General features: G+C 41.4%; 2 protein-coding genes across 3 annotated transcripts in view; one reads left to right on the top strand and one right to left on the bottom strand.

Moving 5' to 3' along the window:
* The window catches only part of plpp1 (phospholipid phosphatase 1), a 56,820-nt gene extending 37,699 nt beyond the window's left edge, over positions 1–19,121 (top strand). The window contains exons 3-6 of one of the 2 annotated variants that reach the window (XM_012960669.3): positions 3,867–4,147; positions 16,087–16,144; positions 17,813–17,989; positions 18,467–19,121. In XM_012960669.3, coding sequence (XP_012816123.1) covers positions 3,867–4,147; positions 16,087–16,144; positions 17,813–17,989; positions 18,467–18,592 — 642 coding nt within the window. In that variant the 3' untranslated portion in view covers positions 18,593–19,121. 2 annotated transcript variants of the gene reach the window in all.
* The window catches only part of mtrex (Mtr4 exosome RNA helicase), a 63,330-nt gene continuing 55,538 nt past the window's right edge, over positions 18,982–26,773 (bottom strand). The window contains exons 26-27 of the mRNA XM_002941111.5: positions 19,946–20,050; positions 18,982–19,460 (exon numbers count right to left, since the gene is read on the bottom strand). Coding sequence (XP_002941157.1) covers positions 19,408–19,460; positions 19,946–20,050 — 158 coding nt within the window. The 3' untranslated portion in view covers positions 18,982–19,407. The remainder of the gene's footprint in view (positions 19,461–19,945; positions 20,051–26,773) is intronic.

Here is a 26,773-nt window from a genome sequence, read left to right on the forward strand (position 1 = left end):
TTGGCCAGCTGTCGATCAGGCGGGTTTGATTGTCCTGTTGGACTGAAGACCACATTGGCTCGTTGATGCAGTCCTTGCTCCAATGACCCATTATACCCCTCACTGTAATTCAATCGTATGGCTCTAGGGCCATTAGATCAAATAAGCTTGATGTTGCCCACCTTAGTTGTGAATATCAGGGGAAAGAATGGCTTGTTTGGCAACCTTGCCAAACAGATCTTATAGTGTGTATTCACCATTAGTCTAACATGACAGACAAAATATGAGTATGTTTAGAATGACACAATGGTACTCACTGTTTGGTAGCACAAGGGCATCTTACCTTGTTTATTTTATGAACCGCTTGAGTTTACGGATGAGATCTTATTTTTCTGTAAAAACTGCCTCGCATATTGTGTGTATGTGTGTGTGTGTATATATATATATATATATATATATATATATATATATATATATATATAAAATATAGTGTGTGTGTTTTATTTCACAGATTTCTAAACATAAACTTGTGGATGGGGTTCATGCTATTATGTCACTGTATATGACCCCCCCCCCTTCCCTTTTGTCAGGCAGTACTCTAAAAAGATATCCCACATATTTGGAAAGTCCTGTGTCTTTTATAAAAGAAACAGCCATTGTCCGAGAATGAATTGGAATTGTGTGCTTGCAATAAAGCAGGCCTATTTATAACCATTCTCTGAATCTGTCAGGACCTTTTAATAAGGGTGGAACCTGGGGCAAAACAGACTTTATGGGGCTCTTTTTATTTTTGTAGTCTAGGATTGTGCAACCTCGGGCCCTTTGACTGTCAGTGGGTGCTGGGATTTGTTTTAACTTCTTAGTGGTGTTACAGGTTTCCCAACCCTTATGTAAAGTATGGCCATCCTTCCCTAGTGTATCTGCAGTCCTCCACTCACCTCTTGTACAATTATAAGTGGCAATATATGTGTCCAGTGTTTTGTGTCTTTTTGTTTTCTAACTAGTAATAGTTCTTTTTTTTTTTTTTAATAAATTATCATCGATTCTGCCCTCTGACAGTCTAGAATATCTTAAGGCACAAATGGCAGTAAAGGATAATAACAAGAAGGCCTTTGTGCCTGCAGTATCAGAGTTTCACCGTTAGTTCGGGGTTGTCCAGCCTGCTTCCCAGAAGCAAAGGCTGTTGGGTACTGGTTGTAGTTGTAGTTACATAATAGCTGGAGGGCCACAGAGTGGAGGTTGCTGATTTATGTAAGCCTGTAATTCCACTCCCCTCACCTTTCAAAAGGGACTCCAAACTTTTAGCATTGGCCAGGGTCCCCCTCTCTTTAGTTTATCATGATGTGTTATTTTTTCCCATAAGTTGGATGACTGCATCTGGGAAAATGTGAAATATTAAGTATCGCAGAATGTTCTGCCCAGTAACAGTCCCTTGGGGCCAGTCATTCTCCTGGGTTTGGGTGAGTTCCATTCTCTCGCCTCTCATCTTTTACAGGCTCGTGCATGGGCAATTCATTATTTCAATGCGAGGAAGGAAAAAGTATACTGTGTGTTCCTGTGTGCAACAGTAGAAGGTGGTGCCCTGGCCTTTCTTTCCCACTGTTGGCACCATTAAAAGAGCTTGTAAATCGTTCTGCCTTCTCTTATTCTGAGCTGAGAATCTGATAGTCGCACAGTGACAAATGGTTTCAGAAACAAATAAAACCGCAATTAAAAAGTGTAACTGGGAGAAGAAAGACCTTGGAACCCATCCCAGTGGCTCACACGTGCCACTGACCTCTTCCATTCAGGCTCTGCATTGGTGTTTTGGGTTTAATACCCAGCCTGGCTGTGAGGATCAGAGCAGGGGGTAATTACCCACAGAGCAGTGTATATATAAGATTTCCTTGCACCCCACACATTTACCTTTTTCTAGGGTAGGGCCTATGGCATTGTGTGTATGTTAAGGCAAAATATATTATACAGGTATCGGACCCATTATCCAGAAAGTTCAGAATTATGGAAAGGCCATCTCCCATAGACTCTATTGTAATGAAATAATTCACATTTTTAAAAATGATTTTTGTTTTTCTCTGTAATAATAAAACAGTACCTGTACTTGATCCCAACTAAGATATAATTACCCCTTATTGGGGGCAGAACAGTCCTATTGGGTTTATTTAATGGTTAAATGATTCCCTTTTCTCTGTAATAATAAAACAGTACCTGTACTTGATCCCAACTAAGGTATAATTACCCCTTATTGGGGGCAGAATAGCCCTATTGGGTTTATTTCATGGTTAAATGATTCCCTTTTCTCTGTAATAATAAAACAGTACCTGTACTTGATCCCAACTAAGATATAATTACCCCTTATTGGGGGCAGAACAGCCCTATTGGGTTTATTTCATGGTTAAATGATTCCCTTTTCTCTGTAATAATAAAACAGTACCTGTACTTGATCCCAACTAAGATATAATTAATCCTTATTGGAGGCAAAACAATACTATTGGGTTTAATTACTATTTATATAATTTTATTAGTAGACTTAAGGTAGGAGATCCAAATTACGGAAAGACCCCTTATCCGGAAAACCCTAGGTCCCGAGCATTCTGGATAATGGGTCCCATACCTGTATTAGTGTGGTCCAAGGCTGCCAGTGTTTTACAGCTGGGTCCTCCATGAGTGTCTCCACACTGCGGCCTAGTTGTCACTGCTCCATGTGCGTACAGTAGGGCACTTTACATTGGGGACTATCAGGTGTGGTGACAGGCAGACAGACATTTTGATCACTGCTATTCTGCATTCATTGGCCCATAGCCTTAGTGTGCATCCAAAGTTGGAAACAGAACTGATTTTCCCCAGTCAGTTTTTATCCAAATTCATTTTCTCCCTTTCTCACCTGCAGTGCAGTCAGCAGCTGTTCCTAGGTGTTCTCATATGTCATTTCCTCCACTCCCTTTTTAATAACAGGATCCTAATGTGATATTAATGGTACTGCTGCTAACTGAGCAGAAAGTGCACGGGACTGGAAGCTGAAGGCAAGAATATTACGCACGAGAAATGGCCCATGCAGCAGCAGTTGCTTTGTTATCATTGTAGCATAGGGAAGAGATTTCAACAAATGAAAGAGAAAGTGTTATTTTTTTTAACAAAGAACAATGTAAAATATTATGTTAAGTAGTGAAACTGGAGGAGAGTTGAGTTGTCTTATGTGCCAGTTGTGGTAAGGTATAATTTCTGGCAGTTTATTATTCCGCCCTTTTTCTTACCAGTAAAAGAAAGTAAGGGACAAGTCAGTCTTGCTTTATGGCAGGGATTCTTGATTTACTCTCAGGATCAGATCCCCTTGTCTCACAAGTCACATGACAGGATCAAATTCGCCATTATCCAATTGTCTCCTTTACTTAACTGCATTGTTGCCCCATGAGCTCGTTGTTTGAAGGTAGCCATACATGGGCCAATAAAAGCTACCATCTCAGCCCCTTCAGACCAAGTCAACACTGAGTACCTTAACAAGTAAACAGAAAATCAACTTTAAAAAATGGTGTTTCTGCATCGTTAGGGGTGCAGGATGAGGCGGCTAGAAGTTTTCCTCTCCATTGATCTACCCAAATATAAAATGATGGTCAGTGATGCAACAATATGTCATTGGGCCCCACAGAAAAATCATTCTAGGGCCCTGGTGGAAAAGGTCTCAGTCCTTGTGGAAAAGGATTCACTTCCACTGAAATTGCTCATCAATGATGGCCCCCAGCATATATATACCTGTTCTCTTCAGGTCTTGACCTGACTCTTGATACAAAAAGGCATTGTGGGAACCCCCAGCATCCTCGTCTGCTTTATATTTTGACTCTGTGTAATGGGACATGACTCCTCCTAACCCCATGTCTGTATTTCTTTTCCAGATGATATTAGGAGAGACCTTATCAGTCTTTTATAATGACTTGCGGTCCAGTGCCTTTATCAGGAACAACTATGTAGCCACTATTTATAAAGCCATTGGGACGTTCATTTTCGGGGCTGCAGTGAGTCAGTCGCTGACAGACATTGCTAAGTACACCATAGGTCGACTGAGGCCACATTTCCTGGACGTGTGCAAACCCAACTGGTCCAAAATCAACTGCAGTTTGGGCTACATTGAGACCTTTGTCTGCGAGGGGGACCCAACTAAATCCAGTGAAGCAAGGTAAGTCTTAATCCCTGCAAAAAACACTGATAAGAGGAGCACTCGTATGCAACCTGTACTGAAAATGATACTTTATTCAGCATGTTTCAAGCTACACAGAGGCCTTTATCAGAATCTCAATCATTCCTTGTACTGTCCAATGGCAGAAGGTGTTGATAAGGAGAATAAATTACAAATATGGCAAACTTGCTGCTCACTGTTCTGCTAGGGGAGTAGGGGGACAGCATTATTCTATCTTGGGTCTGGCTCACACTGCAAGAGCTGTAGCTAACACTGCTCACAGATCGGCCCGGGACGCTGGGTCCCTTTTTTCCTTTGTGCTAATATATTATGCCACACATTACAGACAATATACATTATTCACATCAGCCCCTGCCCCAGTAAGGGTGAAGACACATGGAGCTACTAGTAGCAGATACTTTTTCACGGCTACTAATTGCCAAAAAATACCCTGCCATAGACAATACTGAAAACTGCATCTTCTAAAACACGTTTTCAGTAAATTTTCAGCATTGTCTATTTTAGTAGCCACTACAAGTAGCTGCTACTTGTAGCTCCGTGTGTCTTCACCCTCAAGCTTACAGTCTAATGTCCCTATATGGGCAATATTATCAGGAACCAATTAACCTGCCTGTGTATTTTCGAAGTGTGAGAGGAAACTGGAGTATACAGAGGAAACCCATGCCAGCACAGGGAGCGCAGACAAGCTCAACTTATGACTGCAGGTTTTCAATATAATTACAGTAGAAAGACTTACAGACCATACATTTAGGGACCTGGAATTGTGGCAGAAGGAAGGCCACATACTAACTCTGGTTTCATACATACAGCATATTGTGCTGCACTCGGTTTTGGTAACTTCTTAATTCTCAGACTGGCTGCACACAGAACTAAAAGTGATTACACAGAGCATTTACCCCATAAAACCCACAGTAAGCAGGAGAAATCTAACATTTCTTACTGTGCATTATTAAAATGTTTGAGGGTGCAATTATTATTTGTAAGCATTTGTAAAGCACCAGTATATTGTGCAGAGCTGTACAGTAAAAGGGCAGTTGCAGATTGTATATGAGACTAGAGCTTGAATGCATACATATGCAGGACACTAGCGGGCTGGAGTGAATATCCTGTTATGTTGCCCAGAGTCACCTTTGGGGATTAAAAGAGGAATAATGGCCCCAGCTCTTTTTTTAAACCAGTCACTTCTCATTTGACTATTTAAATGTATATGCCAAGCAGACATTGCTGCTCTATTTGAATATGCAGCAGGTACAGATTAGCAGGGGCTTCCCCCAGTGCAGTTAGCTAGCCCCATAGTAAGAGCATGGCCTGGCTCCCTGTTGGCTTCCTCATAGGAATGCAGGGGGGTTGGGAGCTGAGGCAGTGAGCAGGGCTGTGCTTGCATTCTGCTAGTCAACACAATTCATTGTATTTATTTTGACCCTATAGATCTACTGGCAGCTGTCCCTGGGAAATACTTACTTAGGATTTCTCTGTCGATATTTTCACCTGTGCCCAGGGGCTATTGTTTGAATTTTGGGTTATTTCCTGTGGCCATTAATCATTGCTATGTGACTTATATGAGCTGTGCCATAAGCAGTTCTTTCTAAAGGAAAAGGTTTATCACCAATTTGAGACTAATACTGTGGGTGAGCAAGCTGTTCTTTTAATGGGGTGCTTCACTTTTGAATTAACGTTTAGTGTGTTGTAGAATGACCAATTCTTAACTTTTCAACTGGTCTTCATTTTTTACTTTTAATAGTTTGTAAATTATTTGCTTTCTTCTTTTGAAGAACTCTGTCTGGTTGTTAGGGTAATTTGAACCCAAGCAAACAGAGCTGCTGAAATTCCAAACTGGAAATAATACAAAATACCAATATTTTGGTATATCTCAGAATATCACTCTCTACATCATACGAAAAGCTAATTCAGAGGTGAACAAACCCTTTTAAATGAGAACTAGTTCTGTTGGAGCGCTCATCTTTTCAAATAATATTTTGGGTTTTTGGTGTTATAGATCAGAATGCTTATTTTTCCCATTTTTTTAATCTGTTTTTCAATATTACTTCCATTTAACTTTAACCTGCCATCTGCATTGCAAGCCCTGTGCTTCTACTGTATTGGTTTTTGAAGGCAGGCATATCATTTCTGATAGGTGCTCATAAACTGGCAATTTATTTAACATACATACAAGTTGTTGTCTATACATTATCTGTCTGTCTGTCTATAAAATATACCCTTAGTATATATATATATATATATGCCCTTAGTCAGAAGCATAGTTGTTGAGGAGAAGAAACCCTGCTTCTTTGCCTGCTACAGAAATAAGTATTTGCACAGAATCCTTCCTGATGGATCCTATATGCACATTAAACAGTCCGGCATATTTTATAGTGAATTAAAACAGTGAAACTTCAGGAAAAAAATGTAAATGCCATTTTACTATAGGAAAAATCTGTCGACGGAACTAATAGCAGAGTGTATGTTCCTAAGTGTGTACTTAACACTCCCTTTTTCCTGGGTTGATCTTACACACATGACATTGAACCAGTGCCCCTGTCAGCTGTATACACACATCTCCGTATTCTTCCCTGGAAAATGTAGGAACTGTGGCTCCTGCTCTTTGAAGTCCATCAGGGCTCTGCGCCTGTTACTATTATTAAATGTAATTTGACCAGCAGCGTGGCTAACATGTCATTTCAGCAGGCTTTCCTTTCAAAGCCAACTGCACGGAGCCAGGCACCTTTAGCAGACATTCTCCATGTGCAGAGTCATGTTTCATCTAGGGTAGATTTATTTTTTTGTTTTAAATATATTAAATGCACACAAATATATGTGAGTGTGTGTATTTCTGTGTATACAAACACGTTCCCATTGCACACCTTATATAAGAGATTCACAGTGGGACATGAAAGTGTAGCTGGCACTAAAATTGTCAGATCTGACCCAGTGAAACATTTATGGGGTGCTGAGTGGCGCATTTATATATGTTTTCAATCCATGTGGCTCCATGCTGGCTTCCTATATTTTTAGAATGAGAAATTCGGTAATTGGCGTCTCACAGGTTTCACTTCCCCGACGCAAACTACTTGACAAGCAGCTGTTTTATTTTGGTGAAATTTATACTGATTTCATGGGTCATGTGAAACTTCACCTGCCTTAGTACCAACCCCCCCCCCCCCCCAAAGCCTTTGATGGATCAATGCAGTGGGAGATGCAGGTTTATGTTGGCAGCTTTACCAGCACCTTGTGCCTACATGCATGTTCAAAACAAATCATGGGGAACCCACTGGATCCGACTTCTAGATTTGTCAAATCCTGGCTACCATGTGAGCAGCTGATGTGCTCATACAGTATGTTTCTAATATAACTTACAGACAGACATCTGACCTACTGGTGTCTACACCCATTGAAAAAACTTTGATGTGACACTGGCATTTGGCCAGCAAGGCCGCTCCCTGGAGATAAAATTGTGTGTGGCTGTGCCTCTGAGATAATCCATACGCTAAACCTGTTGCCTGAATAACCAGCTTGTTTGTTTGCTGCTGTCAACCAAAACCTGTTCTGTTGAAATCCAAAAATAAGAATAAAGCTGGCCATAAACTTACCGATAATGTCGTACGAAACCTTGTATGGCAAGTCGGCGAGTCACAGGAGGCTGCTGATATCAGTCGACTCGCCAATCGGGCGGGTTAAAAGATTTTGATCGGGCGCCATTGAAGGAGCCTGAGCAAAATCTGCCTTCAGGGCTGAATCGGCAGAAGGAGGCAGAAATCCTATTGTTTCTACCTCCTTATCTGCTGTTTCAGCCCTGAATGTCAGTGGAGGGTTGGAACGATCTTTCATGTGACCGATGGTTGCACGAAAGATGGAAAATCGCCACGTGTGTGGCCAGCTTTAGATCTGTACGTTAACAATTGATATCTTCATATGATTAGGAACTTTAGCACTGACAACTGAATGGTCTTTAATAAAAATATATATAAAATGGAACATACCACGTGAAAAGAGGAAAAGGATAACTTTGATGTTGCCTGTTTTTATAGAGCTTGGATTTTTCTATCCTTGGGGGGTGTGGAATTCAATTCTGTGCATTAATCCCTTCTTTAAATTACAGCGGCATTGTGAATATGTGTGTATATCCTTTTGAGCAGCTCTGGATGTCATGCTGCTGTTTGAGCAAGGGATCAGTATACAGGATTGCATTCTGCACCTCCCAGTGATTAAAAAAGCCAAACAGACCTGCAGATGCCTGGGCGTATATGCCTCTCAGCAGGAGATGCTGCAGATACACAGGGTGTTTGATCAGTTGGTTCTGGAAACATTTAACCTTTTCTCAGTTGATCACAAGGCCAATATATGTGACAGCTAGTTCTTACTAATGCAGCAGCGCGCCCTCAACCCCTGTTGACCTGTGTGGTTAAAGGGAATCTATTTGGCTGCATGTGTTTTAGACAAATAGACTCTGAGACAGGCACAGTGAGCTCCCTGAAAAGCTGCATAAAAGGGTCCAAATGAGACCCCTGATGTTGTGCCTGTAAGCGAGCACTGTGTGAAATCACTGCTCAGTTGGTCATTCTTGGCTGCAGTTTGTGTTCCCATGCACTATCCTGAGCTCTGTGGGGACTGGGTGTGCAGTGCAATGGTGTCATGGCTGACATAATAAAGCTCTATGGGAGTGGCGGCACAGCCACTGAATCCTGAGGCTTCCTGTACAGCTGTGGAGAGCCCATTAGGTACCCCATAACTTACTGTAGCGGGGTGTGGGTGTCAGGCACCAGATTTGGGACAAGATGCAGCCAGGGGTAATAGATTAACTAAAGCACATGGCAGTAGCAAGGGGAACAGGGAAAAGAGACTGTGGCATATAAATCTTTACCAAAAAATTATATATAATATATATATATATATAATATATAATATATTAGGCACTACTAGCAAAACATTATGTATGTAATGCACCAGCACTACATAAAAGGATTAGAATACTTCTAAATAAACAAAGTATCTCAATACAGAAGAGAACAGAGAACAGCTGGGGTAACTCATTAACGCCAAATAGTAAAGCAAATATATTCCTCTCCTGACCTGGAGTGCTTTCATGTGCTTTTGTGAGATGCAGATAATAGGCTTTTCCTTTTTAGACATTTTCTGTGCATAATCTATGTGTGTATCTCAGGCCAGGAAAATTGCTGGAAGTGTTAGGTGGCCATACACGCACCGATATTATCGTACGAAACCTCGTTTCGTACGATAATTGGTGCGTGTATGGCATGTCGGCGAGTCGACCGATATCGCAGGAAGCTGCCGATATCGGACGACTCGCCGATCGGACAAGTTTGAAAATTTTGATCGGGCGCCATAGAAGGCGCCTGACCAAAATTCTCCCTTCAGAGCTGAATCGGCAGAAGGAGGTAGAAATCCTATTGTTTCTACCTCCTTACCTGCCGATTCAGCCCTGAATGGTGTGTGGCGGATCTTACGATGTTTCGTGCGACCGATGGTCGTACGAAACATCGTCGGATCGCCACGTGTATGGCCAGCTTTATGGCTCAGTTTTTCTAGATTACAGTAAGGAAGCCCATAGGAGCTTATCACCTGCCAGCATGTAGAGGAGCATTTTGTAAATGGCAATGGCTGGTTTTGCATTCACTTTGCTGCATTTAGAAAGGGATCCACAACAGTTTCAGGCCATTAGAGCTACCAGAATGTGCTGCGGGGTTACTTGCAGTCGCCACGTCATTTCCCTACTGGAAAAAGAGAAATTTAGTTGTGGTTCTCACGCCTGTCACGGCGAATGAGTTGCATTTGCATGAAATGTGTGAGAACCTGTTCTTTGGAAGTGTTGTTAATACCTGGCCATACACATTACTATCCTGTATGCCCAGCCTGTGAGTCTTTCTTCTGCTGAACCTGAAGCCAGAATCCTGTATGTGACCAGCTCTTTATAGCATAGATTTGTTGAAAGCCAGATCCTAGAGCTGGACATGTGCTGCCAGTGGAAATAGACATTTCAGCAGTGGGTTTGGCTCCCTTCTTTTTTTCCCCTTCCATTTGTACCGTTAGGGAGAAGATGTTTTCTTATTGCTGCCCCCTGACACTCAAACTAGCAGTCAGCTGTTGAATTCCGGCAGAATGGCATCTGCTCCAAGCGCCGGAATGAAGGATGTGCATTCATACACAGAGGCATTTTCTGGAAGAATGAGGCACTGGCTTGGACTGGGCCACAGCATAAGGAAGGGAGGATGCCTAATCAGAGGAAATCCGTGTGTTTCCCTGCTCGGAATAGTAACAGGCTTTAGGGGCTTCTATAATTAAATCCTTATCCAAATTCTATTGTTACCTAAGGACCCCCTCCCTGTGCAGCTACTGTATTTTACAAAGTTACATTCATATGTATAAAGAAATTAGCTCTATATATAAACCTTAAAAGGGTGCTTTACCTTTATGTTTACTTTTACCTCCTTCCAACTCTGTCCAGCTTTTAAATAGAGATCACTGACCCCGGCAGCCAAACACTATTGCTCTGTGAGGCTACAGTTTTATTGTTAGTGTTACATTTTATTACCTATATTTCTATTCAGATTCTCTCCTATTCAAATACCAGTCTCTCATTCAAACCACTCCCTTGTTGCTAAGGTAATTTGCACCCTAGCAACCAGATTGCTGCTGGACAAAAATTGAAATAATTAACTAGTTAATAAAAAATGAAGACCAATTGCAAAGTGTCTCAGATTGTTACACTCTTCATTATACTAAAAGTTAATTCAAAGGTGAACAACCACTTTACTCTCACTTATATACTGTATAATTAAAGTGAAATTGCCACTTAATAAAGACTACTTTTCCAGCCGTACTGCCTTATCCTTGTTACTACTTCACTTGGCTGAAATTACTGCCCCATAGTCAGGCATGTCAGTCACCCTGAATTATTCTCGCCACTTAATGACCTATTTCTTAATCCCATTTAATATAGCTTATAGTTACACACACTCTGTATTTATATATTTAAAAATTGCTTTTATTTTTCCACCCTTGTTGCCAATTTAGTGACAGCAGCACAGTTACTGTAACGAAGCCTTTGAAATAAATGGCAATGTAAATTGTATTTGCTGAGACAGTTGGTTGATGACGAGTAGTTTAACATCCACTCTCCAGGACACTGAATGCACCACTGAAATGAATCAGAGGATGGAACAGGACTCCTGGGCTTATCCAACTAATTGCTTGCTATATTGCCCCACCTGAGTAAAATATAAACTTTCATTGCCCCCAGATTCCCCATCTGGTTTCACTCTCAGACCCTCCCTCTCTTTATTTAGCCATTTTTCAGCTGCCAGTTGTTAAAGATATTCACGTTTTGGTATGAACCGGGCCAAAATTGTCTTCCACGCCTTCAGCAGCAAATAGAGACACCACTTCTGTTCCTTGGACAAATAGCTGAATCAGCCTTTGGAAAGGGACTTGGAAAGGCTTCTGAGGGAAGTACAGTTTATTTGTAAGGGTTCACAAGTGGCAGAAATATAATGTTCTGGATAAACAGACCTGTATTTGAATAGCAGAAACCGTACTTGTGGGAAAAGCAGGAAATATCCTTTAGCTGCAGAGATAAAGTGCAAGTTACCATTATTAACATCACTTTTTACATGTGAGACAGCATGCAGTACAGGGCCAGAGTTCCCCACGAGAGCACAGACTAAGTTTTAGGGCATCTGAAGCTCTGTCTCCCCAAAGGCTCAGCCGGCTGATGTCATCAGAGCCACCCCCAAGGGCTTTGGAATCTGCACACCCACGATGGATTTGGTAATTACAAGCTCTAGGTGTGTGGGTGCTTAGCAATGTTGTGGAGTGAGTCTGATGACTGCTGCATGCCTTGGCAAGCTCCATTATAAAATACAGCACCAAATGTTTCCTGGGCTAATAGTTCTCAGCACGGATTTAGATCCCCCAAATTTAGCACTGTGCTACTTTTTTAGGTAGGTCATATACTAGGCCTAAACTGTTACTCAAAATAGGCCCTGGCATTTCCAGTACACAGAGGCCCAAACAGCCCCCCACCAGCCCAATAAATAGTGACTGTCTATGGCATCTTACAATAGCCCCACTGGCATTTGCCAGAACCCACAGATTGCCAGTTTGGGCCTGGCTCCCAATCTCCCCATGAGATTAGGGGAGTTTCAATGCAAAACTTGTTTGCAGCCAGGCAGTCATTAAAAAAAAATTCTTCTCCTCCTTGGAATATCCGCAAACACCAAATATATTTTTCCAGTTGAGCTGAGCCTGGGACTGGCCAAGAGGACAGTTATTACCCTGGAAACCGAGGCAGGTGCCTGTAATGTTTGGTGGCGTAGCTTGTACACAGCCCATTCCCGCTGATGGGAATTTATAAAGAATTTGTATGCACAGCTGCTCTCCCGGAGCAAGTTAATGATGGTTACCAGCTTGTGTTTACCCATAACATGGCATTTTGTGTAACACAAGGTCAGCAGCAGGCTGTCAAGGTGAAATTCACTAAACAGCGGGTTCCTACATTATTATTAACGTGTATTTGTAGAGTGTCAACATATTCCCAGCGCTGTACAATAACTGGGTTAATAAATTGGACATACAAAATTACATAGAAAACAACCAATAACTCATATAAGAGATAAATAGGACCCTTCCCAAGAGAGTTCACAATCTATAATCTATATCACGCATCTACAATGCGCTTTGGGTCCTACGGGAGAAAAGCGCTTTACAAATGTTTGTTGTTGTTGTTGTTGTTGTTATAAGGAGAAGTAGTTGTGGGAATGGGCAAGATTAAACAAGGTGAGAGATGTAGCACAGGGTATTGGAGCTAAAATAACAAACGCCACCGACCATAGACATTTCATCATCTGATCAGTGAATTTGTAGCTCTATTACTGTATGTTCATCTCCATGAGTGGGTTTGACACGTGTTTGCCATGAGGTGCAGTTTTACTGGTTTCTGTGCAAGGTTAACACGTCTTAACTGTACTGTACTCACAGGAGCAGATACCCACAAACGTGGAAATTCACTCATGGCTACACAGCTTAAAACTCCCTATTTGGAGAGAGGCAAGAAAAGAAACATTTTGATTGTCTTGTTAGATCACAGTTACTGCAACTGGACTTTTATTGACCATTTCCACACACACTTTTTGTTGCCAGGCTGTTCAGTGGACCGCATGTTCTGCTGCTAAGTGATGGGCAGATCTTCCGTTTAGTGGCCCGTTAGTACTTTTGTCTGGCTAGTATAGTTTATAGAGAACACCTTTAATATATAAACTGTCTAACAGTGGAACCAGCATTGAACACAGTGCCATATTCCGCTATAGAATTGTTATTCACATACTGTGTTTGGTGTTCCTGAAATCCACTTAATGCAGTGCCCTGTAGTTTCCATAAGGACTAGCAATGCTTTCTGCTCACTATTTATATCCTTAACTGCTCATTCCGTCAGCCTTGTGGCCTGATCCAAGCATTCACTTTCCCTGTGCGAGAGGTGCTACTCCCATAAGGAAAGCTCCACTTTGTAGAACCATGGGGAGAAAAGTCTGCCAGGGATCTGAAGAATATTTGTAGGCCCATTTTATGATAATACTCATTTGCCCACATAACGTTTCACGAGTTGGTTAATTCCACTGAAAGAACTTGTTTTTGTCTGTATGCGTAACCTGCCCAAGCCTGCCATTCATGCGTCGAGATTGTTTTGGTTTAATGACAGATGAATGCCGGTTTCTCTTACTCCTGCCCTAGTTTGGTTATAAGCTGCTTCTCCCGGGTCATTTTCTGCTTGTTGCTGCCAGAGAGGCCATGGGTTAATGTAATGTTTGGGAATAGTAGAGCAGAGACTGGCACAGCGGTGAATGTGATAAATGACCTTGTCAGGAACAAATTTTATTCCATTTCACCCTTGACTCATGCATCCATGGTAGATGAAGTATATTCCAGCATCTCCCTGCTCTTGTGCAGCTGTAATGTATATGTATATGTATTTAAGGCCAGTGTTTAAAGCAGCAGTGTGCGCTCCTGGGACTGCAGCCAAATCACCCATTACTTGGTGGGAGACATTTCTGTGTACATCAGGGGGCTGCCATCATGAAGAGCACACACAAGCCATAGCTTGCTATGATTTAGATTGCATCGCTCCCACTTGTGTGCTTTAATGCAGCTCATTCACTAAAACAGGTGTTAAAAATGCAATTACTTCCAGCAACCAGTCAGATATTAACTTTTATATTACTAGTGCCTAGTAACGATAGAACTCCATTGGGGTAATGTAATATAAGTTTGCCCAGGAGCAGTAACCCATAGCATCTAGTCAGCAGGTTGCAACCAATAAGATGTTTGCTTTTAGAACAGGTGCCCAGTAAATTCTACCTGCTGATTGGATGCTATGGGTTACTGCTCCTGGGCAAACTTAGTGTCTTTTATTACATATGGGGCTAAGTGCACAACTAGAATACAAAATGTGCTCACAGCCATTAATTCCAACCACTATAACTTCGATATAAACATGACTAAGAGTTTATTGGACTAAATTCAAATAAGCTCTGGTTTATGCCCTACGCGCACCATGTGAGTGCATATGAATATTTCAATAATAATCTTTGCCCTAAGGAGAAATAAGAATTTCTCTCCTTCGAGGTTGTTCTTTCTTTTCATTGGGGTCAGAAGAATGTTTATCTTCTTTAAAAAATCCCAGTGTATTCCATGGCGCTGCACAAAAGGTTGGAAGGACTGACAGAGTAGCAAACCGTGGCCAAAGGTCGCAGGTTGAGAGGGCACAATGGTGGCCTTTATGGTGAGCGCACGCTGGAGCAGATAGCAGCCTTTGTTAGGCTAAAGCCGAGTCTGCTTTGCTCCACTGAATATAATAGCCCAGACACAGACAAAAGGATCAGCAGTCAGAATTCATGCGATGGTGGCCATACCTTCGAATGGCCGCATTGTACTTTGGCTTTGCTTCTGGTGCTTCAGATACTACATGTACTATTGTCTCAGAGCTTCATGTTGCACACACAGGAGGGGTGGGGTGCTTCTGCTCAATGAACATCCATGGTTTAATGCAATCTAATCCTTCTCAGGGTAAATATTGGTTGGAATTTACTAAAAAAAGAAATCTTGGTTTAAGGCAATATAATCCTTCTTATTCTTAGGAAAGAGGTATTAAATGAAATTTAATACATTTTTGCCATATGGTATTTAGTAGTGCAGATACTCACTTTTAGCCATTAAAAACTGTTCTTTTGGGGACAATTCTCAAACAGCCTAACATTGTTCAGGCGACCCCAATATGACCATGAAATACAATGCTAATTGTAGGTGTCTGTTCATTTAATGACATTTTATATGAATATGTTGTGTGCACATATATTAGATAGAACCCCCCTGCCCAGCTACCCCTGGGTGGTTTGGCCTTGTTCTTCTCAGTGTGCATATGGGGCATAGACAGAACTGTAATAAGAAGTTCAGGGGCTTCAGCCACTCTTATTTAGAGTGCCTAACAGCCCTAACGAGCAGATGAATGCTATGAAGCCATCCATGTGATTGCCAAAGTAGATAATATCTGAGCATTCTAAGTGCACAGATCGCCTGAATTTCGACACTGGGAGCTAGCTGGTTTGCATACCCAAATGATTGTGAAAGCGCAGTGTCGAGAATTCATGGCCTTAAGGGCTTTGATAGTGTGGCACAGGATGTGAAGAAATGTTCCAGATTGATCCAATAATGCAATGTATATGTTACGTACAGCTTGTAGGCACACTATGGAAATCAGTAAGAATGGTAAATGACGTCACATCAATGAACATTATGCAGAACAGCAGCCTGCAGGGTCTCAGCCAAGTTACATGGGGATCTCCCTAACCAAAGCAATGTAGCTAAAAAAAACAATGTATAGAGTAATCAGTCCTTTTCCTTTTGAATCCTAGGTTGTCCTTCTACTCTGGCCACTCGTCCTTCTCCATGTACTGCATGGTGTTCCTCGCTGTAAGTATATCACATGCAAAGGCCTTATTTTATTTATTTTTTGCCAATAGTCATATGGTTAGTGCTTCTCATTGCGCTTGGAATTGTCACAAATCGATGTGAATGTTGATTTATCAATAACTATAGCCTATCCTGACCCTTAACCCACTCCGCACAGCTACTTTTTAACTGTTCTTATGAACATGGTTCAAACACCAAAAACTAGGCTTCCACCTTAACAGCTGTGACTAGGCCTCAAATACTACCCCCGACAATTTTGCTGAGGTTTATTCATAGTGCTGGAGCTGCCATACTGGTATGCTACAGTAACATTTGGTTAAGGATTCGGATCACCATAAAGGGTGCAATGGTTTATAAGGGAAAAAGTAAGGGGTTAAACACGGCCGTTATATTTTTATATCAGGCCCCCATTAATTGGATTCAGCTGTGGAGAATATTAAATCTACTTCATAAAAGATAAAAATAAACAGGAATCTGCGAGTGAGCCAAATGGATTATTGGAAACGCTCTGAGTACATTCTTCAGGCTGTATTAGAGAATGCACTTACAGTAAAAGCCAACGCTGGGGTCAGGCAGGCTTGCAGGCAACGGGAAGGGACGTGTGCAAAGGCAAAACGAGAGAAGGGTCATTACTTAAACAGTTTGTTAGATGCTTAATGGTTGGTGAATGTAATAACACTGTGTTAGATAGCGGAGAGTGTAGATAATGACCCATTATTCAGTGACAGGAGTGCTCTCCCAGATCTGTGCAGCTTAGATCACATTACTCTGAAATGCTCGGCCGCCCTCTCTCCAATAAGGGGAAAGTTGATTTAGGAAGCTGGGATTCCTGGGGCCCATTTATGAATTAGCAGTTACAATATATGATCATTCAGAGCCATAACATCAGGGGAGGCAAACCCAGCAGCCTGTATAACAGCACATAAAGGTAGGGATTTAGATGCCATTTAAAGAGTAAACTCATTTTTACCATTCTATGTAACGTTTCTGCCTATATTAGTCTCATGTGCTGGGCGGGGGGGAGATTAAGTGCCGGCAACAAAACACCCCATTTGCCATCACCCTTAAGGGTGGGGGCACACTGGGTATACAGTTCCTTCTATTCTGTGCTTTGAAGGCAGGTGGAGATAAGTGGATCTGCTTTTATATGCTTCCGAGTATAACTACTCAGAGGTGAGATTGGCCTAAAAATACATCTCTGCTCTGTGTAGCTGCATTTAGGCTGTCAGTGCAGTTGCACACACACAAGAGCGGATCTGTTTCTTTCATCTCTGTCTGTGAGAGAAGTAGACCATATGCCTACTATGCCCTCACCCTAAAGAGGGAAAAGATACACTTGGTACCTTTTTATTTGCCCTTGACTACAGTGGTGTACTCAGAACATTCTTTGTCTTTGGAGAATGTCCTACTATGCAGATAGACAACTAATCTAGTGGCCCTAGAGAAATGGTAGTGCTAAACAGTGGAGTAAATGAAGTTTCCAATTGTCATCGCTTAGCATAGACATTAAATATACCACCACATACGTGCAAAGACAATTTGCAGTCATATATAGAGTACAATACTATTGACAGACAACTTTGGTTTAGACATTGTAATGTCTACTGTTAATATCTCCACTAAAACTGTGCATGTAATAAACCACCTTTTTTTTTTCCTCCTCTTCAGCTCTATCTTCAGTCCAGATTGAGAGCAGACTGGGCCAGACTACTTCGCCCTACGATTCAGTTTGCTCTGATCGCAGTTTCTGTCTACGTTGGACTTTCCAGAGTTTCTGACTACAAGCACCATTGGAGCGATGTTCTGACTGGTCTCATACAGGGTGCAGTCGTTGGTGTACTTATTGTAAGTAAAACGAAATATTTGATTTCAGACCATGTGACATGGATGGCATAATCTCAGTTGAGAAATACACCAGCTTTGCTTTAGCTCTTTGCTGATAATGTTTAACTTTAATACACACATCCTGCTTTTGAGGAGACCACAATATCTGGAAGGTGTCAGGCTATGCTAGACTGGGGATACTATCAGTGCTTAGTAATATTGCTGTATAAGCAGTGACTGGTACCACAAACTGGCCATACATGCCAATAAGGTTTATATCAGCCATGCTGCCCCACCTCCTGTAATTGGGATATGTAGTAGCGCCAGAGCTTTGATGCTATAAGAGTTTCCTCTGACACTAAAAGCTGTACAAATTCTGGGCATGGAAGTCAGGTATGTACACGTATCCCTATAGTGGGTTATTATTAGTGCCTTTAGTTATTGTTTTTTTGCTGTTTCAACATCATTTAAGATGCTCTCCTATTCTCTGATCTGCAGGTGGTGTATGTCTCAGACTTTTTTAAAGAGAAGAAGGGCAGTTTGAACCAAAAGGAAGAAGATTCCCACACGACTTTACACGAAACATCAACAAACGGAAACCACTATGGAACTCATCAGCCCTGAATGGGGCAGGGGAATTCCTCCCACACCTTGCCACTTAATGCAAAAAATATCCTGCTTTTAGACAAAAATATTTAGAAGAACTGAAACTCTCTAAAAAAAAAAAAAAAAAAACCAAACAAAAAAAACAAGATGCCTTTAACCCCTTCAGTACTGGGAAGGTCAGCACCTGCCCTCCATGCTGAACTATATTAGCCCTTTGGGCAGCAGAGTGATCCATTATCATAGATGATGGAACTCTCTGGGTCTCAAAAGGTTATTGGACTGCTGCTATACGTGTTGGATGCCCACTTGTATATATTTAAAGAACACCCTATGTATATGTTATAGCTTTAAAAATAAAAGTTTCTTTATGCATTTATCAACTATACACAAAAAAGTGAAATGTGGTATTCGAACTGTAAATTTTTTTTATTAAAATAGTGTTAACGCATTTTATGTACAAAAACACTTGTATAATATTGCTTTGCTCAAACATTGCTTGTGAGCCAAATTTATACCACAGAAACAATAAAATGGTTTATAGCAAAGATCCAGCCTTTCTTCTTTTAGAACCTGGTGGGGGGTGGATAAAAAAGAGTAAGGGTGAAGACACACGGGGTTACTTAGTAGCAGCTACTTGTCACAGCTACTAAACACCAGAAAATCCCCTGCCATAGACAATACTGAGAATTGCCTCCCCTAAAACACACAATTATCAGTAAATGATCAGTATTGATTGATTTAAGTAACCGCAAGTAGCTGCTGCTTGTAGCTCTGTGTGTCTTCACTCTAAACAGGGTTGGTAGGTAAATGTGGCATCTTCCTGGGCATCTTGTCTATAGATAAAGACTTGCAGCAAACACAATATCCCTTTTGATTTTTGTAATTCCTGTGGGAAAACAAAGTGGGGAAAATTATTAAATAGCTCCAGATTTCACATACATTTTTTGTTCATGATGCACCAAAACTATAATTTCTGGTTTCTGACAACTCTTACCAAAGATTTGCCCCATCATCAAACCAAACACTAACTGGCATTTCAATTTAAAAAAAAAAAAAAAAAAAAATTCCTGTTGGGTTGTCCAGAGCTCTTAAGTCAAGTTTCAATTTTAGTCAAAGTGACTTCAAACATTGAAATCAAGGATTAATGTATCGCTAATTTAAAAGCAGGTAACGAACAGTGTAATGAATCGTTGAGGAACACATACATAATCCTCTTACCAGTGTGTCTACTGGTGAGTGTAGGTTACCCACACACATCACTGCATCTCGGGTACTGTTGGGAGCTGTAGTGCAACCACAGATTAAATGGTGCCGAGTGTTAGCACCAGAATGAGCTGCCAGGCTTCAAGAAACCATTTCCTAGGCACTTACCTTCTGCAAATTTGTTCTCTAGTTCTGTGTTCCCAATGGCTTTAGCTGCTTGACACATTTGCCTCAGCAATTCCTCAAGTCGCCTCATGCAACGGATTATACTACCTGCAAGAAGTTGAAAAAAACCATGACTGTGGTGCAGATCTGAAAGACTGTACTTTCCCTTTAAATTGTAGCCTTTATTTAGTGACTTTATGCATTTCACCAAAGTTGAAATACCACTGCGGGGACACAGAATGTGCCTTTTCAAGATAGCAAAGGAGACGAGCGAATCATGCACTCCATATAATGGTCAGCTCCTCAAAGGCACTTTCTGTATTCTTCTACCAACATAAGTAAATGCAGTGAGAGGAACAGGGGGATGCACAGATGCATTTCTATTGTATTTATTACTGTGTGCTTAGTCCATAACAAACTAGTCATAAGACAAGTGAATAAAGGGACAAGGAGAGGAAAACTAAAGCCTCCAGACACAGCAAAAGGCAAACAGAGGAAGCTTATTAGGCAGACAATTCCATATGTTTAGTGGAACAAGTAGAAATAAGGTGCTTATGTGCGGATGTGGAAACGAGCAGGAGTAGTAGAAAAGCCTTATGTCTGATCATGAGGAATATCTTCTGCCCCCAACAGGAGTCTCTAGGATTTAAACAGAGGTTGGTGGTTTTAAAGAGAACAAGAAGCAGGCAATCCAACAGAGGAAAATCTTGGAAAAGTAGTAGTATGTAACCGTCTAGTCAGACCTTCTGAGACCTTCAGTTTTTCTCACCCCAGGCCAGTGTTGCCCTAGCAACAGCACAGTCCCTGCTAAGCTACACAGGCTTCAGAATAAAGCTGGCCCTACAGGCACCAACCAACACAATCAAGCGTCATACGACTTTCAGACCATGTGTGGGCTCCGAACTATTGTCCAGATAATTTTCACAGCATGGCGAGTCGTTGCTTTTGTCGATTGGACAGGTTAGAAAATTTTGGTTGGATATTGATAAAATCTGTATGTTTTGTGTATCTGACGATATCCATGGGGGACCTACACTGCATCTCCGGGATGTCACTTTCATACGATTCGTGTCTGCCAATTATTTTATGGTCAGAACATCCTCAGAGGCACTTGTACAACTGTGGCTGTGCATAAGAGCCAACAATTAAAATCTGACAAACTGGATCTTTGTGCATTTTATATCAAGCAGCAAGTCAGATAAAAAAAGTGAATGAGTGAATGGCTGGTGGGAAAAAAAGTTATTTTACCTTAAAGGGGAACTCCACCTAAGCTTTTTGAAAAGTAAACAATGTTTAAGCACCTTTTCAATGTACATGAGTTAAAAAATATGCAGTCTTTTCATGATTTTTAATGCAATACTATGGTTTGGGACAGTTCCCTAAGCCCCGCCCCCTGTTCCCCTGCTGATCTGGCTGACTGCTTTGAGACAAATAAAATGTAACAGTAGTCGCCTGCCCTCAGCCTGCATCCTCCCAATCCCACAATTCCCTGCACACAAGATGTCAATAAGGAAAGGAACATCACAGTGCAATGCATTGTGGGTTGTGTAGTTCCTGCATGCTGTCTGCAAGCTGTGGAGAAGTTATTACAATTTGTAACATCAATGTTTTCGTCCCTCCTCCCCTGCCAGGATTTCAAATGAGGCAGAAATGAAGCAAACTTATGCAGCAAAATGCAAAATGGTATTTATTCATACTTCAAGGAACAAATTACAGCGATGGGTATATTAGGGGTTTTGTACTGTGTGATTTGGAAGACAAATAATGAATATATCCTCACCACATACATATATGAAACCACAAAGCAGCTTGATTAGCTAATAAGCATTGGGTTACACATGGGTTAGCAGGAAACTTCCTGGAATGTGGCATGACCAAGTCACACCATACAGGTATGCTGGAATTTCACAGGGCGGGGGGGCTATCATTTTTAGCAAAGGAGTTTTTAGGTGTATACTGTCCCTTTAAACCAGAATAAACTTTAATACAAGTTCTTCCCTGCAAATGCAGCCTGCGTTTCTGCAAGGACCCCACACACAGTGAAACATACAGACTCAATGGGTCAGAATCAACCCTAATTCAAGCGCTGCTAGTCACTGAGACACCTGAATGTCAGGGACAATAATGGGCGTATCAGCAATTTGAAATTGGCTTACAAACTATATTAAATATGCCCCTAAGGGACAAGCCATATGCATTGTCCTGTACATATACATATATTTATATATATACATATATATATATACATATATATATACATATATATATACATATATATATATACACATATATATATACATATATATATATATACAGTGGTGTGAAAAACTATTTGCCCCCTTCCTGATTTCTTATTCTTTTGCATGTTTGTCACACAAAATGTTTCTGATCATCAAACACATTTAACTATTAGTCAATGATAACCCAAGTAAACACAAAATGCAGTTTTTAAATGAGGGTTTTTATTATTTAGGGAGAAAAAAAATCCAAACCTACATTGCCCTGTGTGAAAAAGTAATTGCCCCCTGAACCTAATAACTGTTTGGGCCACCCTTAGCAGCAATAACTGCAATCAAGCGTTTGCGATAACTTGCAACGAGTCTTTTACAGCGCTCTGGAGGAATTTTGGCCCACTCATCTTTGCAGAATTGTTGTAATTCAGCTTTATTTGAGGGTTTTCTAGCATGAACTGCCTTTTTAAGGTCATGCCACAACATCTCAATAGGATTCAGGTCAGGACTTTGACTAGGCCACTCCAAAGTCTTCATTTTGTTTTTCATTCAGAGGTGGATTTGCTGGTGTGTTTTGGGTCATTGTCCTGCTGCAGCACCCAAGATCGCTTCAGCTTGAGTTGACGAACAGATGGCCGGACATTCTCCTTCAGGATTTTTTGGTAGACAGTAGAATTCATGGTTCCATCTATCACAGCAAGCCTTCCAGGTCCTGAAGCAGCAAAACAACCCCCGATTATCACACTACCACCACCATATTTTACTGTTGGTATGATGTTCTTTTTCTGAAATGCTGTGTTACTTTTACGCCAGATGTAACAGGACACGCACCTTCCAAAAAGTTCAACTTTTGTCTCGGCGGTCCACAAGGTATTTTCCCAAAAGTCTTGACAATCATTGAGATGTTTTTAAGCAAAATTGAGACGAGCCATAATGTTCTTTTTGCTTAAAAGTGGTTTGCGCCTTGGAAATCTGCCATGCAGGCCGTTTTTGCCCAGTCTCTTTCTTATGGTGGAGTCGTGAACACTGACCTTAATTGAGGCAAGTGAGGCCTGCAGTTCTTTAGATGTTGTCCTGGGGTCTTTTGTGGCCTCTCGGATGAGTTGTCTCTGCGCTCTTGGGGTAATTTTGGTCGGCTGGCCACTCCTGGGAAGGTTCACCACCGTTCCATGTTTTTGCCATTTGTGGATAATGGCTCTCACTGTGGTTCGCTGGAGTCCCAAAGCTTTAGAAATGGCTTTATAACCTTTACCAGACTGATAGATCTCAATTACTTTTGTTCTCATTTGTTCCTGAATTTCTTTGGATCTTGGCATGATGTCTAGCTTTTGAGGTGCTTTTGGTCTACTTCTCTGTGTCAGGTAGCTCCTATTTAAGTGATTTCTTGATTGAAACAGGTGTGGCAGTAATCAGGCCTGGGGGTGACTACAGAAATTGAACTCAGGTGTGATAAACCACAGTTAAGTTATTTTTTAACAAGGGGGGCAATCACTTTTTCACACAGGGCCATGTAGATTTGGAGTTTTTTTTCTCCCTTAACGTAAACCTTCATTTAAAAACTGCATTTTGTGTTTACTTGTGTTATCTTTGACTAATAGTTAAATGTGTTTGATGATCAGAAACATTTTGTGTGACAAACATGCAAAAGAATAAGAAATCAGGAAGGGGGCAAATAGTTTTTCACTCCACTGTGTGTGTGTGTGTGTATATATATATACACACACACACACACACACACACACACACACCATTTCACCATCGATTGTTCCCACCAATACACAAAATACTATGCCGTGTAGCCTTTGCATACTTTATAGGGTTGAATACCAATCTAAAATGATCTAAATCCTGAATGATATGAGTCCCGAGAACACCACAGCAGAGGAGGACTAAGGGCGATAGATTCCCCACAATGGAGCGGAACTCCAGCATGAAGATGAATGCCAGCACCCAAACATTAGGGAAAACTTGACAGTGGAGAAAACAAATAAATCACTAAACTTTTAAGCACTTGAAATCTGAGCACTTTGCTTTATTGGTTCCCCCACGCTGTGCACTTTTGTTCAAACGCCTACTGTAAAAGTCATTAGAGCACAAATATTTGAGACAATCTTGCTCTCTCTGAAGAGATGCCAAAAATGAGGATTTCTGCAGAAGGAGCAAAACACCAAGGCTGCTCGGTGGACACCATTAACCCTGGAAATTGAAAAAGTTCTTCCCTTCACTGGCACGACCTACAGGGCTAGCAGTTATTGCAAAGAAACATTCTGCTACCAAATACCATCTGAGAGTAAATCATTGCAGAGCTCCCACACACAGTAGAAGTACTATACGTATGTAGGGAGAGCCCTTTATGAAGGCCCAGCTTGGAGCAGCCGGAACTAGCTCAGATACGGTAACGTTAAATATCATGATCTAAAACTCACAGAAGGTGCTGAAGAGTTAAGGGACACTATAGGTGGGTATTGTTCTCACATATATAAAGGTTACATGGGCAGATCCAGTTGTGTGACCAGGTCGCCAAAGTTTAGATCTAGGTCCAATTTGGCCACACACATACTGCCCAAATTGGGCTGTTTTGATTGTTGGTACTAGGGCCAATGATCTGATTATCTATCAGGACCTATGGAATCCCACTGAACCAGGGTTGCATCGCCATGCAGACGCTCTTCCCTGCACCACATGATTTTCAAATTTGCCCAATACCCTTTTGGCCAGATATTTGCCAGGCAGGGATCATACACAGCCCAATAAGCTGCCAACTTTGTCCAGAGGGACAGAATCAGCAGCATTTGTTGGCCTGTGTATATCCACTGTCAGGGGTTAGGTAGCAGGGACCAGCTTACTGGGGGTAAAGCAGCCCATGGCACAACCACAACTCATGAAAGTTTAGTATCTTTTAGGCCAGTAATCCCCAACCAGTGGCTCAGGAGCAACATGTTGCTCTCCAACCCCTTGATTGTTGCTCTCAATGGTTTATTTTTGAATTCCTGGCTTGGAGGCAAGCTTTAGTTGCATCAAAACTATGTGTACTGCCAAACAGAACCTCCTGTAGGCTGTCAGTCCACATAGGGGCCATCAAATAGCCAATCACAGCCCATATTTTGCACACCTTTTGCATCCTTGTGTTGCTCTCCAAACTCTTTTTACATTTGAATGTGGCTTGCAAGTAAAACAAGGTTGGGGATCCCTTCATTTTCACTTGGCACAAATATAACAAAATAAACAGTTCAAAATAAAATACTAACACAGGTCAGTTGTCCTAACTGTGTGGGAGACAGGCAGTAGGTCTGCTACTGGTTAGAGAAAAGAAAAACAAAGTTCCAACCTTGTAGTGATTTCAAACCTCTCAGTGAGCTCACACTGGCAGCTTCCCCTGTGTCTTTCCCCAGACTGGGCTCCCTACTTTGGCCCAAGCTGCCGTTTAATTAGCCAGCTGAGATGCCTCAGGTAGATGCAAAACATCCGGGCTGGACTTGCAGTCCTGGAACCATAATGTTAGGAAACTGGGAGATATATCAGCTCTGTCCTGGACTTTCCCAGGTATCCGGATAGTGACCTTATCAAACCACCTTAGAGGCAGCTGGTTATAGTTTATTCTTGGAGGCAAGCATAGAAATAATCTTAATCCCCCCCCACATGCAATCCATATTCAAAATCAAATAACTAGTAATGAGTTAATGTTTTCTATAGCCTTTCCCTTTGAATGTCACCTCAAAAAACACAACATTTTTGAAGAACTGAAAGACGAGCAATAATCCAAAACAGAATATCTGAGGAGTCAGTGTGCCTTTCTAGATCCAGGGCCTGTTTAAGGATAGCCAGAGGTTTTAGTGCATACCATTTACCTAGAGCAGCTCCAGGGGCAGAGAATGCGTGTTATTTGTACATCGTCCCTGAATAACTTGCACTCCTCGCTCAGAAAGGTGCTTCAGGCCAAAATTTTAAAGAGGGCTCTTTGTCAGTGTTACCATGAGAATTTACAGACAATTCCATACAGGCTACACATTCCTGGCATTGAATGTGGAAAAAGGATCGGAGGGTCAGAGAGCTCTTATATCTCCAGAAAGTAAACAAGCAGGCTTTATAAAGCGCAGGGAAATGTTCTATCAGGAAGGGTACAGGGCTAGTGCTGCATCATTGTAAATCTAGGGCCAAAACAGGCAACTTGGTATGGGATCAGGAAGGAAATGCAATTATTTAAAGCTGCAGTAAATCTAAAATTCCACCTATTTTTCATATTTGCCAATAGAATTTACTGCCATGTGACAGACTCCTCAGTGGATTTAATTAAATGTCCTTGATTTACTTCTAATTAACCTATTTTAACCCCCCATATACCATGCTGTGACTAAATACACAATATGTATAATACTACTAAAGTATGGGAAATTAGTTTTAGGGATCAACTCCACGGGAGTTTTGCTGATCTCGTCACAAAACAGCATTACTTTTTTTTGTAGGATCCTACAAAATCTGATCAGATGAAGTTTTGTTCCTGCATCTATATACAGTAAATGTATTTTAATGACAAAAAAAAAAAAAATCATGATATCTTCCCTCATCTGATGAAGAAGCAGCATGCAGCGTTCCCTTCGAC

This window comes from Xenopus tropicalis, chromosome 1, assembly GCF_000004195.4.
Source record: "Xenopus tropicalis strain Nigerian chromosome 1, UCB_Xtro_10.0, whole genome shotgun sequence".
Taxonomy (NCBI): domain Eukaryota; kingdom Metazoa; phylum Chordata; class Amphibia; order Anura; family Pipidae; genus Xenopus; species Xenopus tropicalis.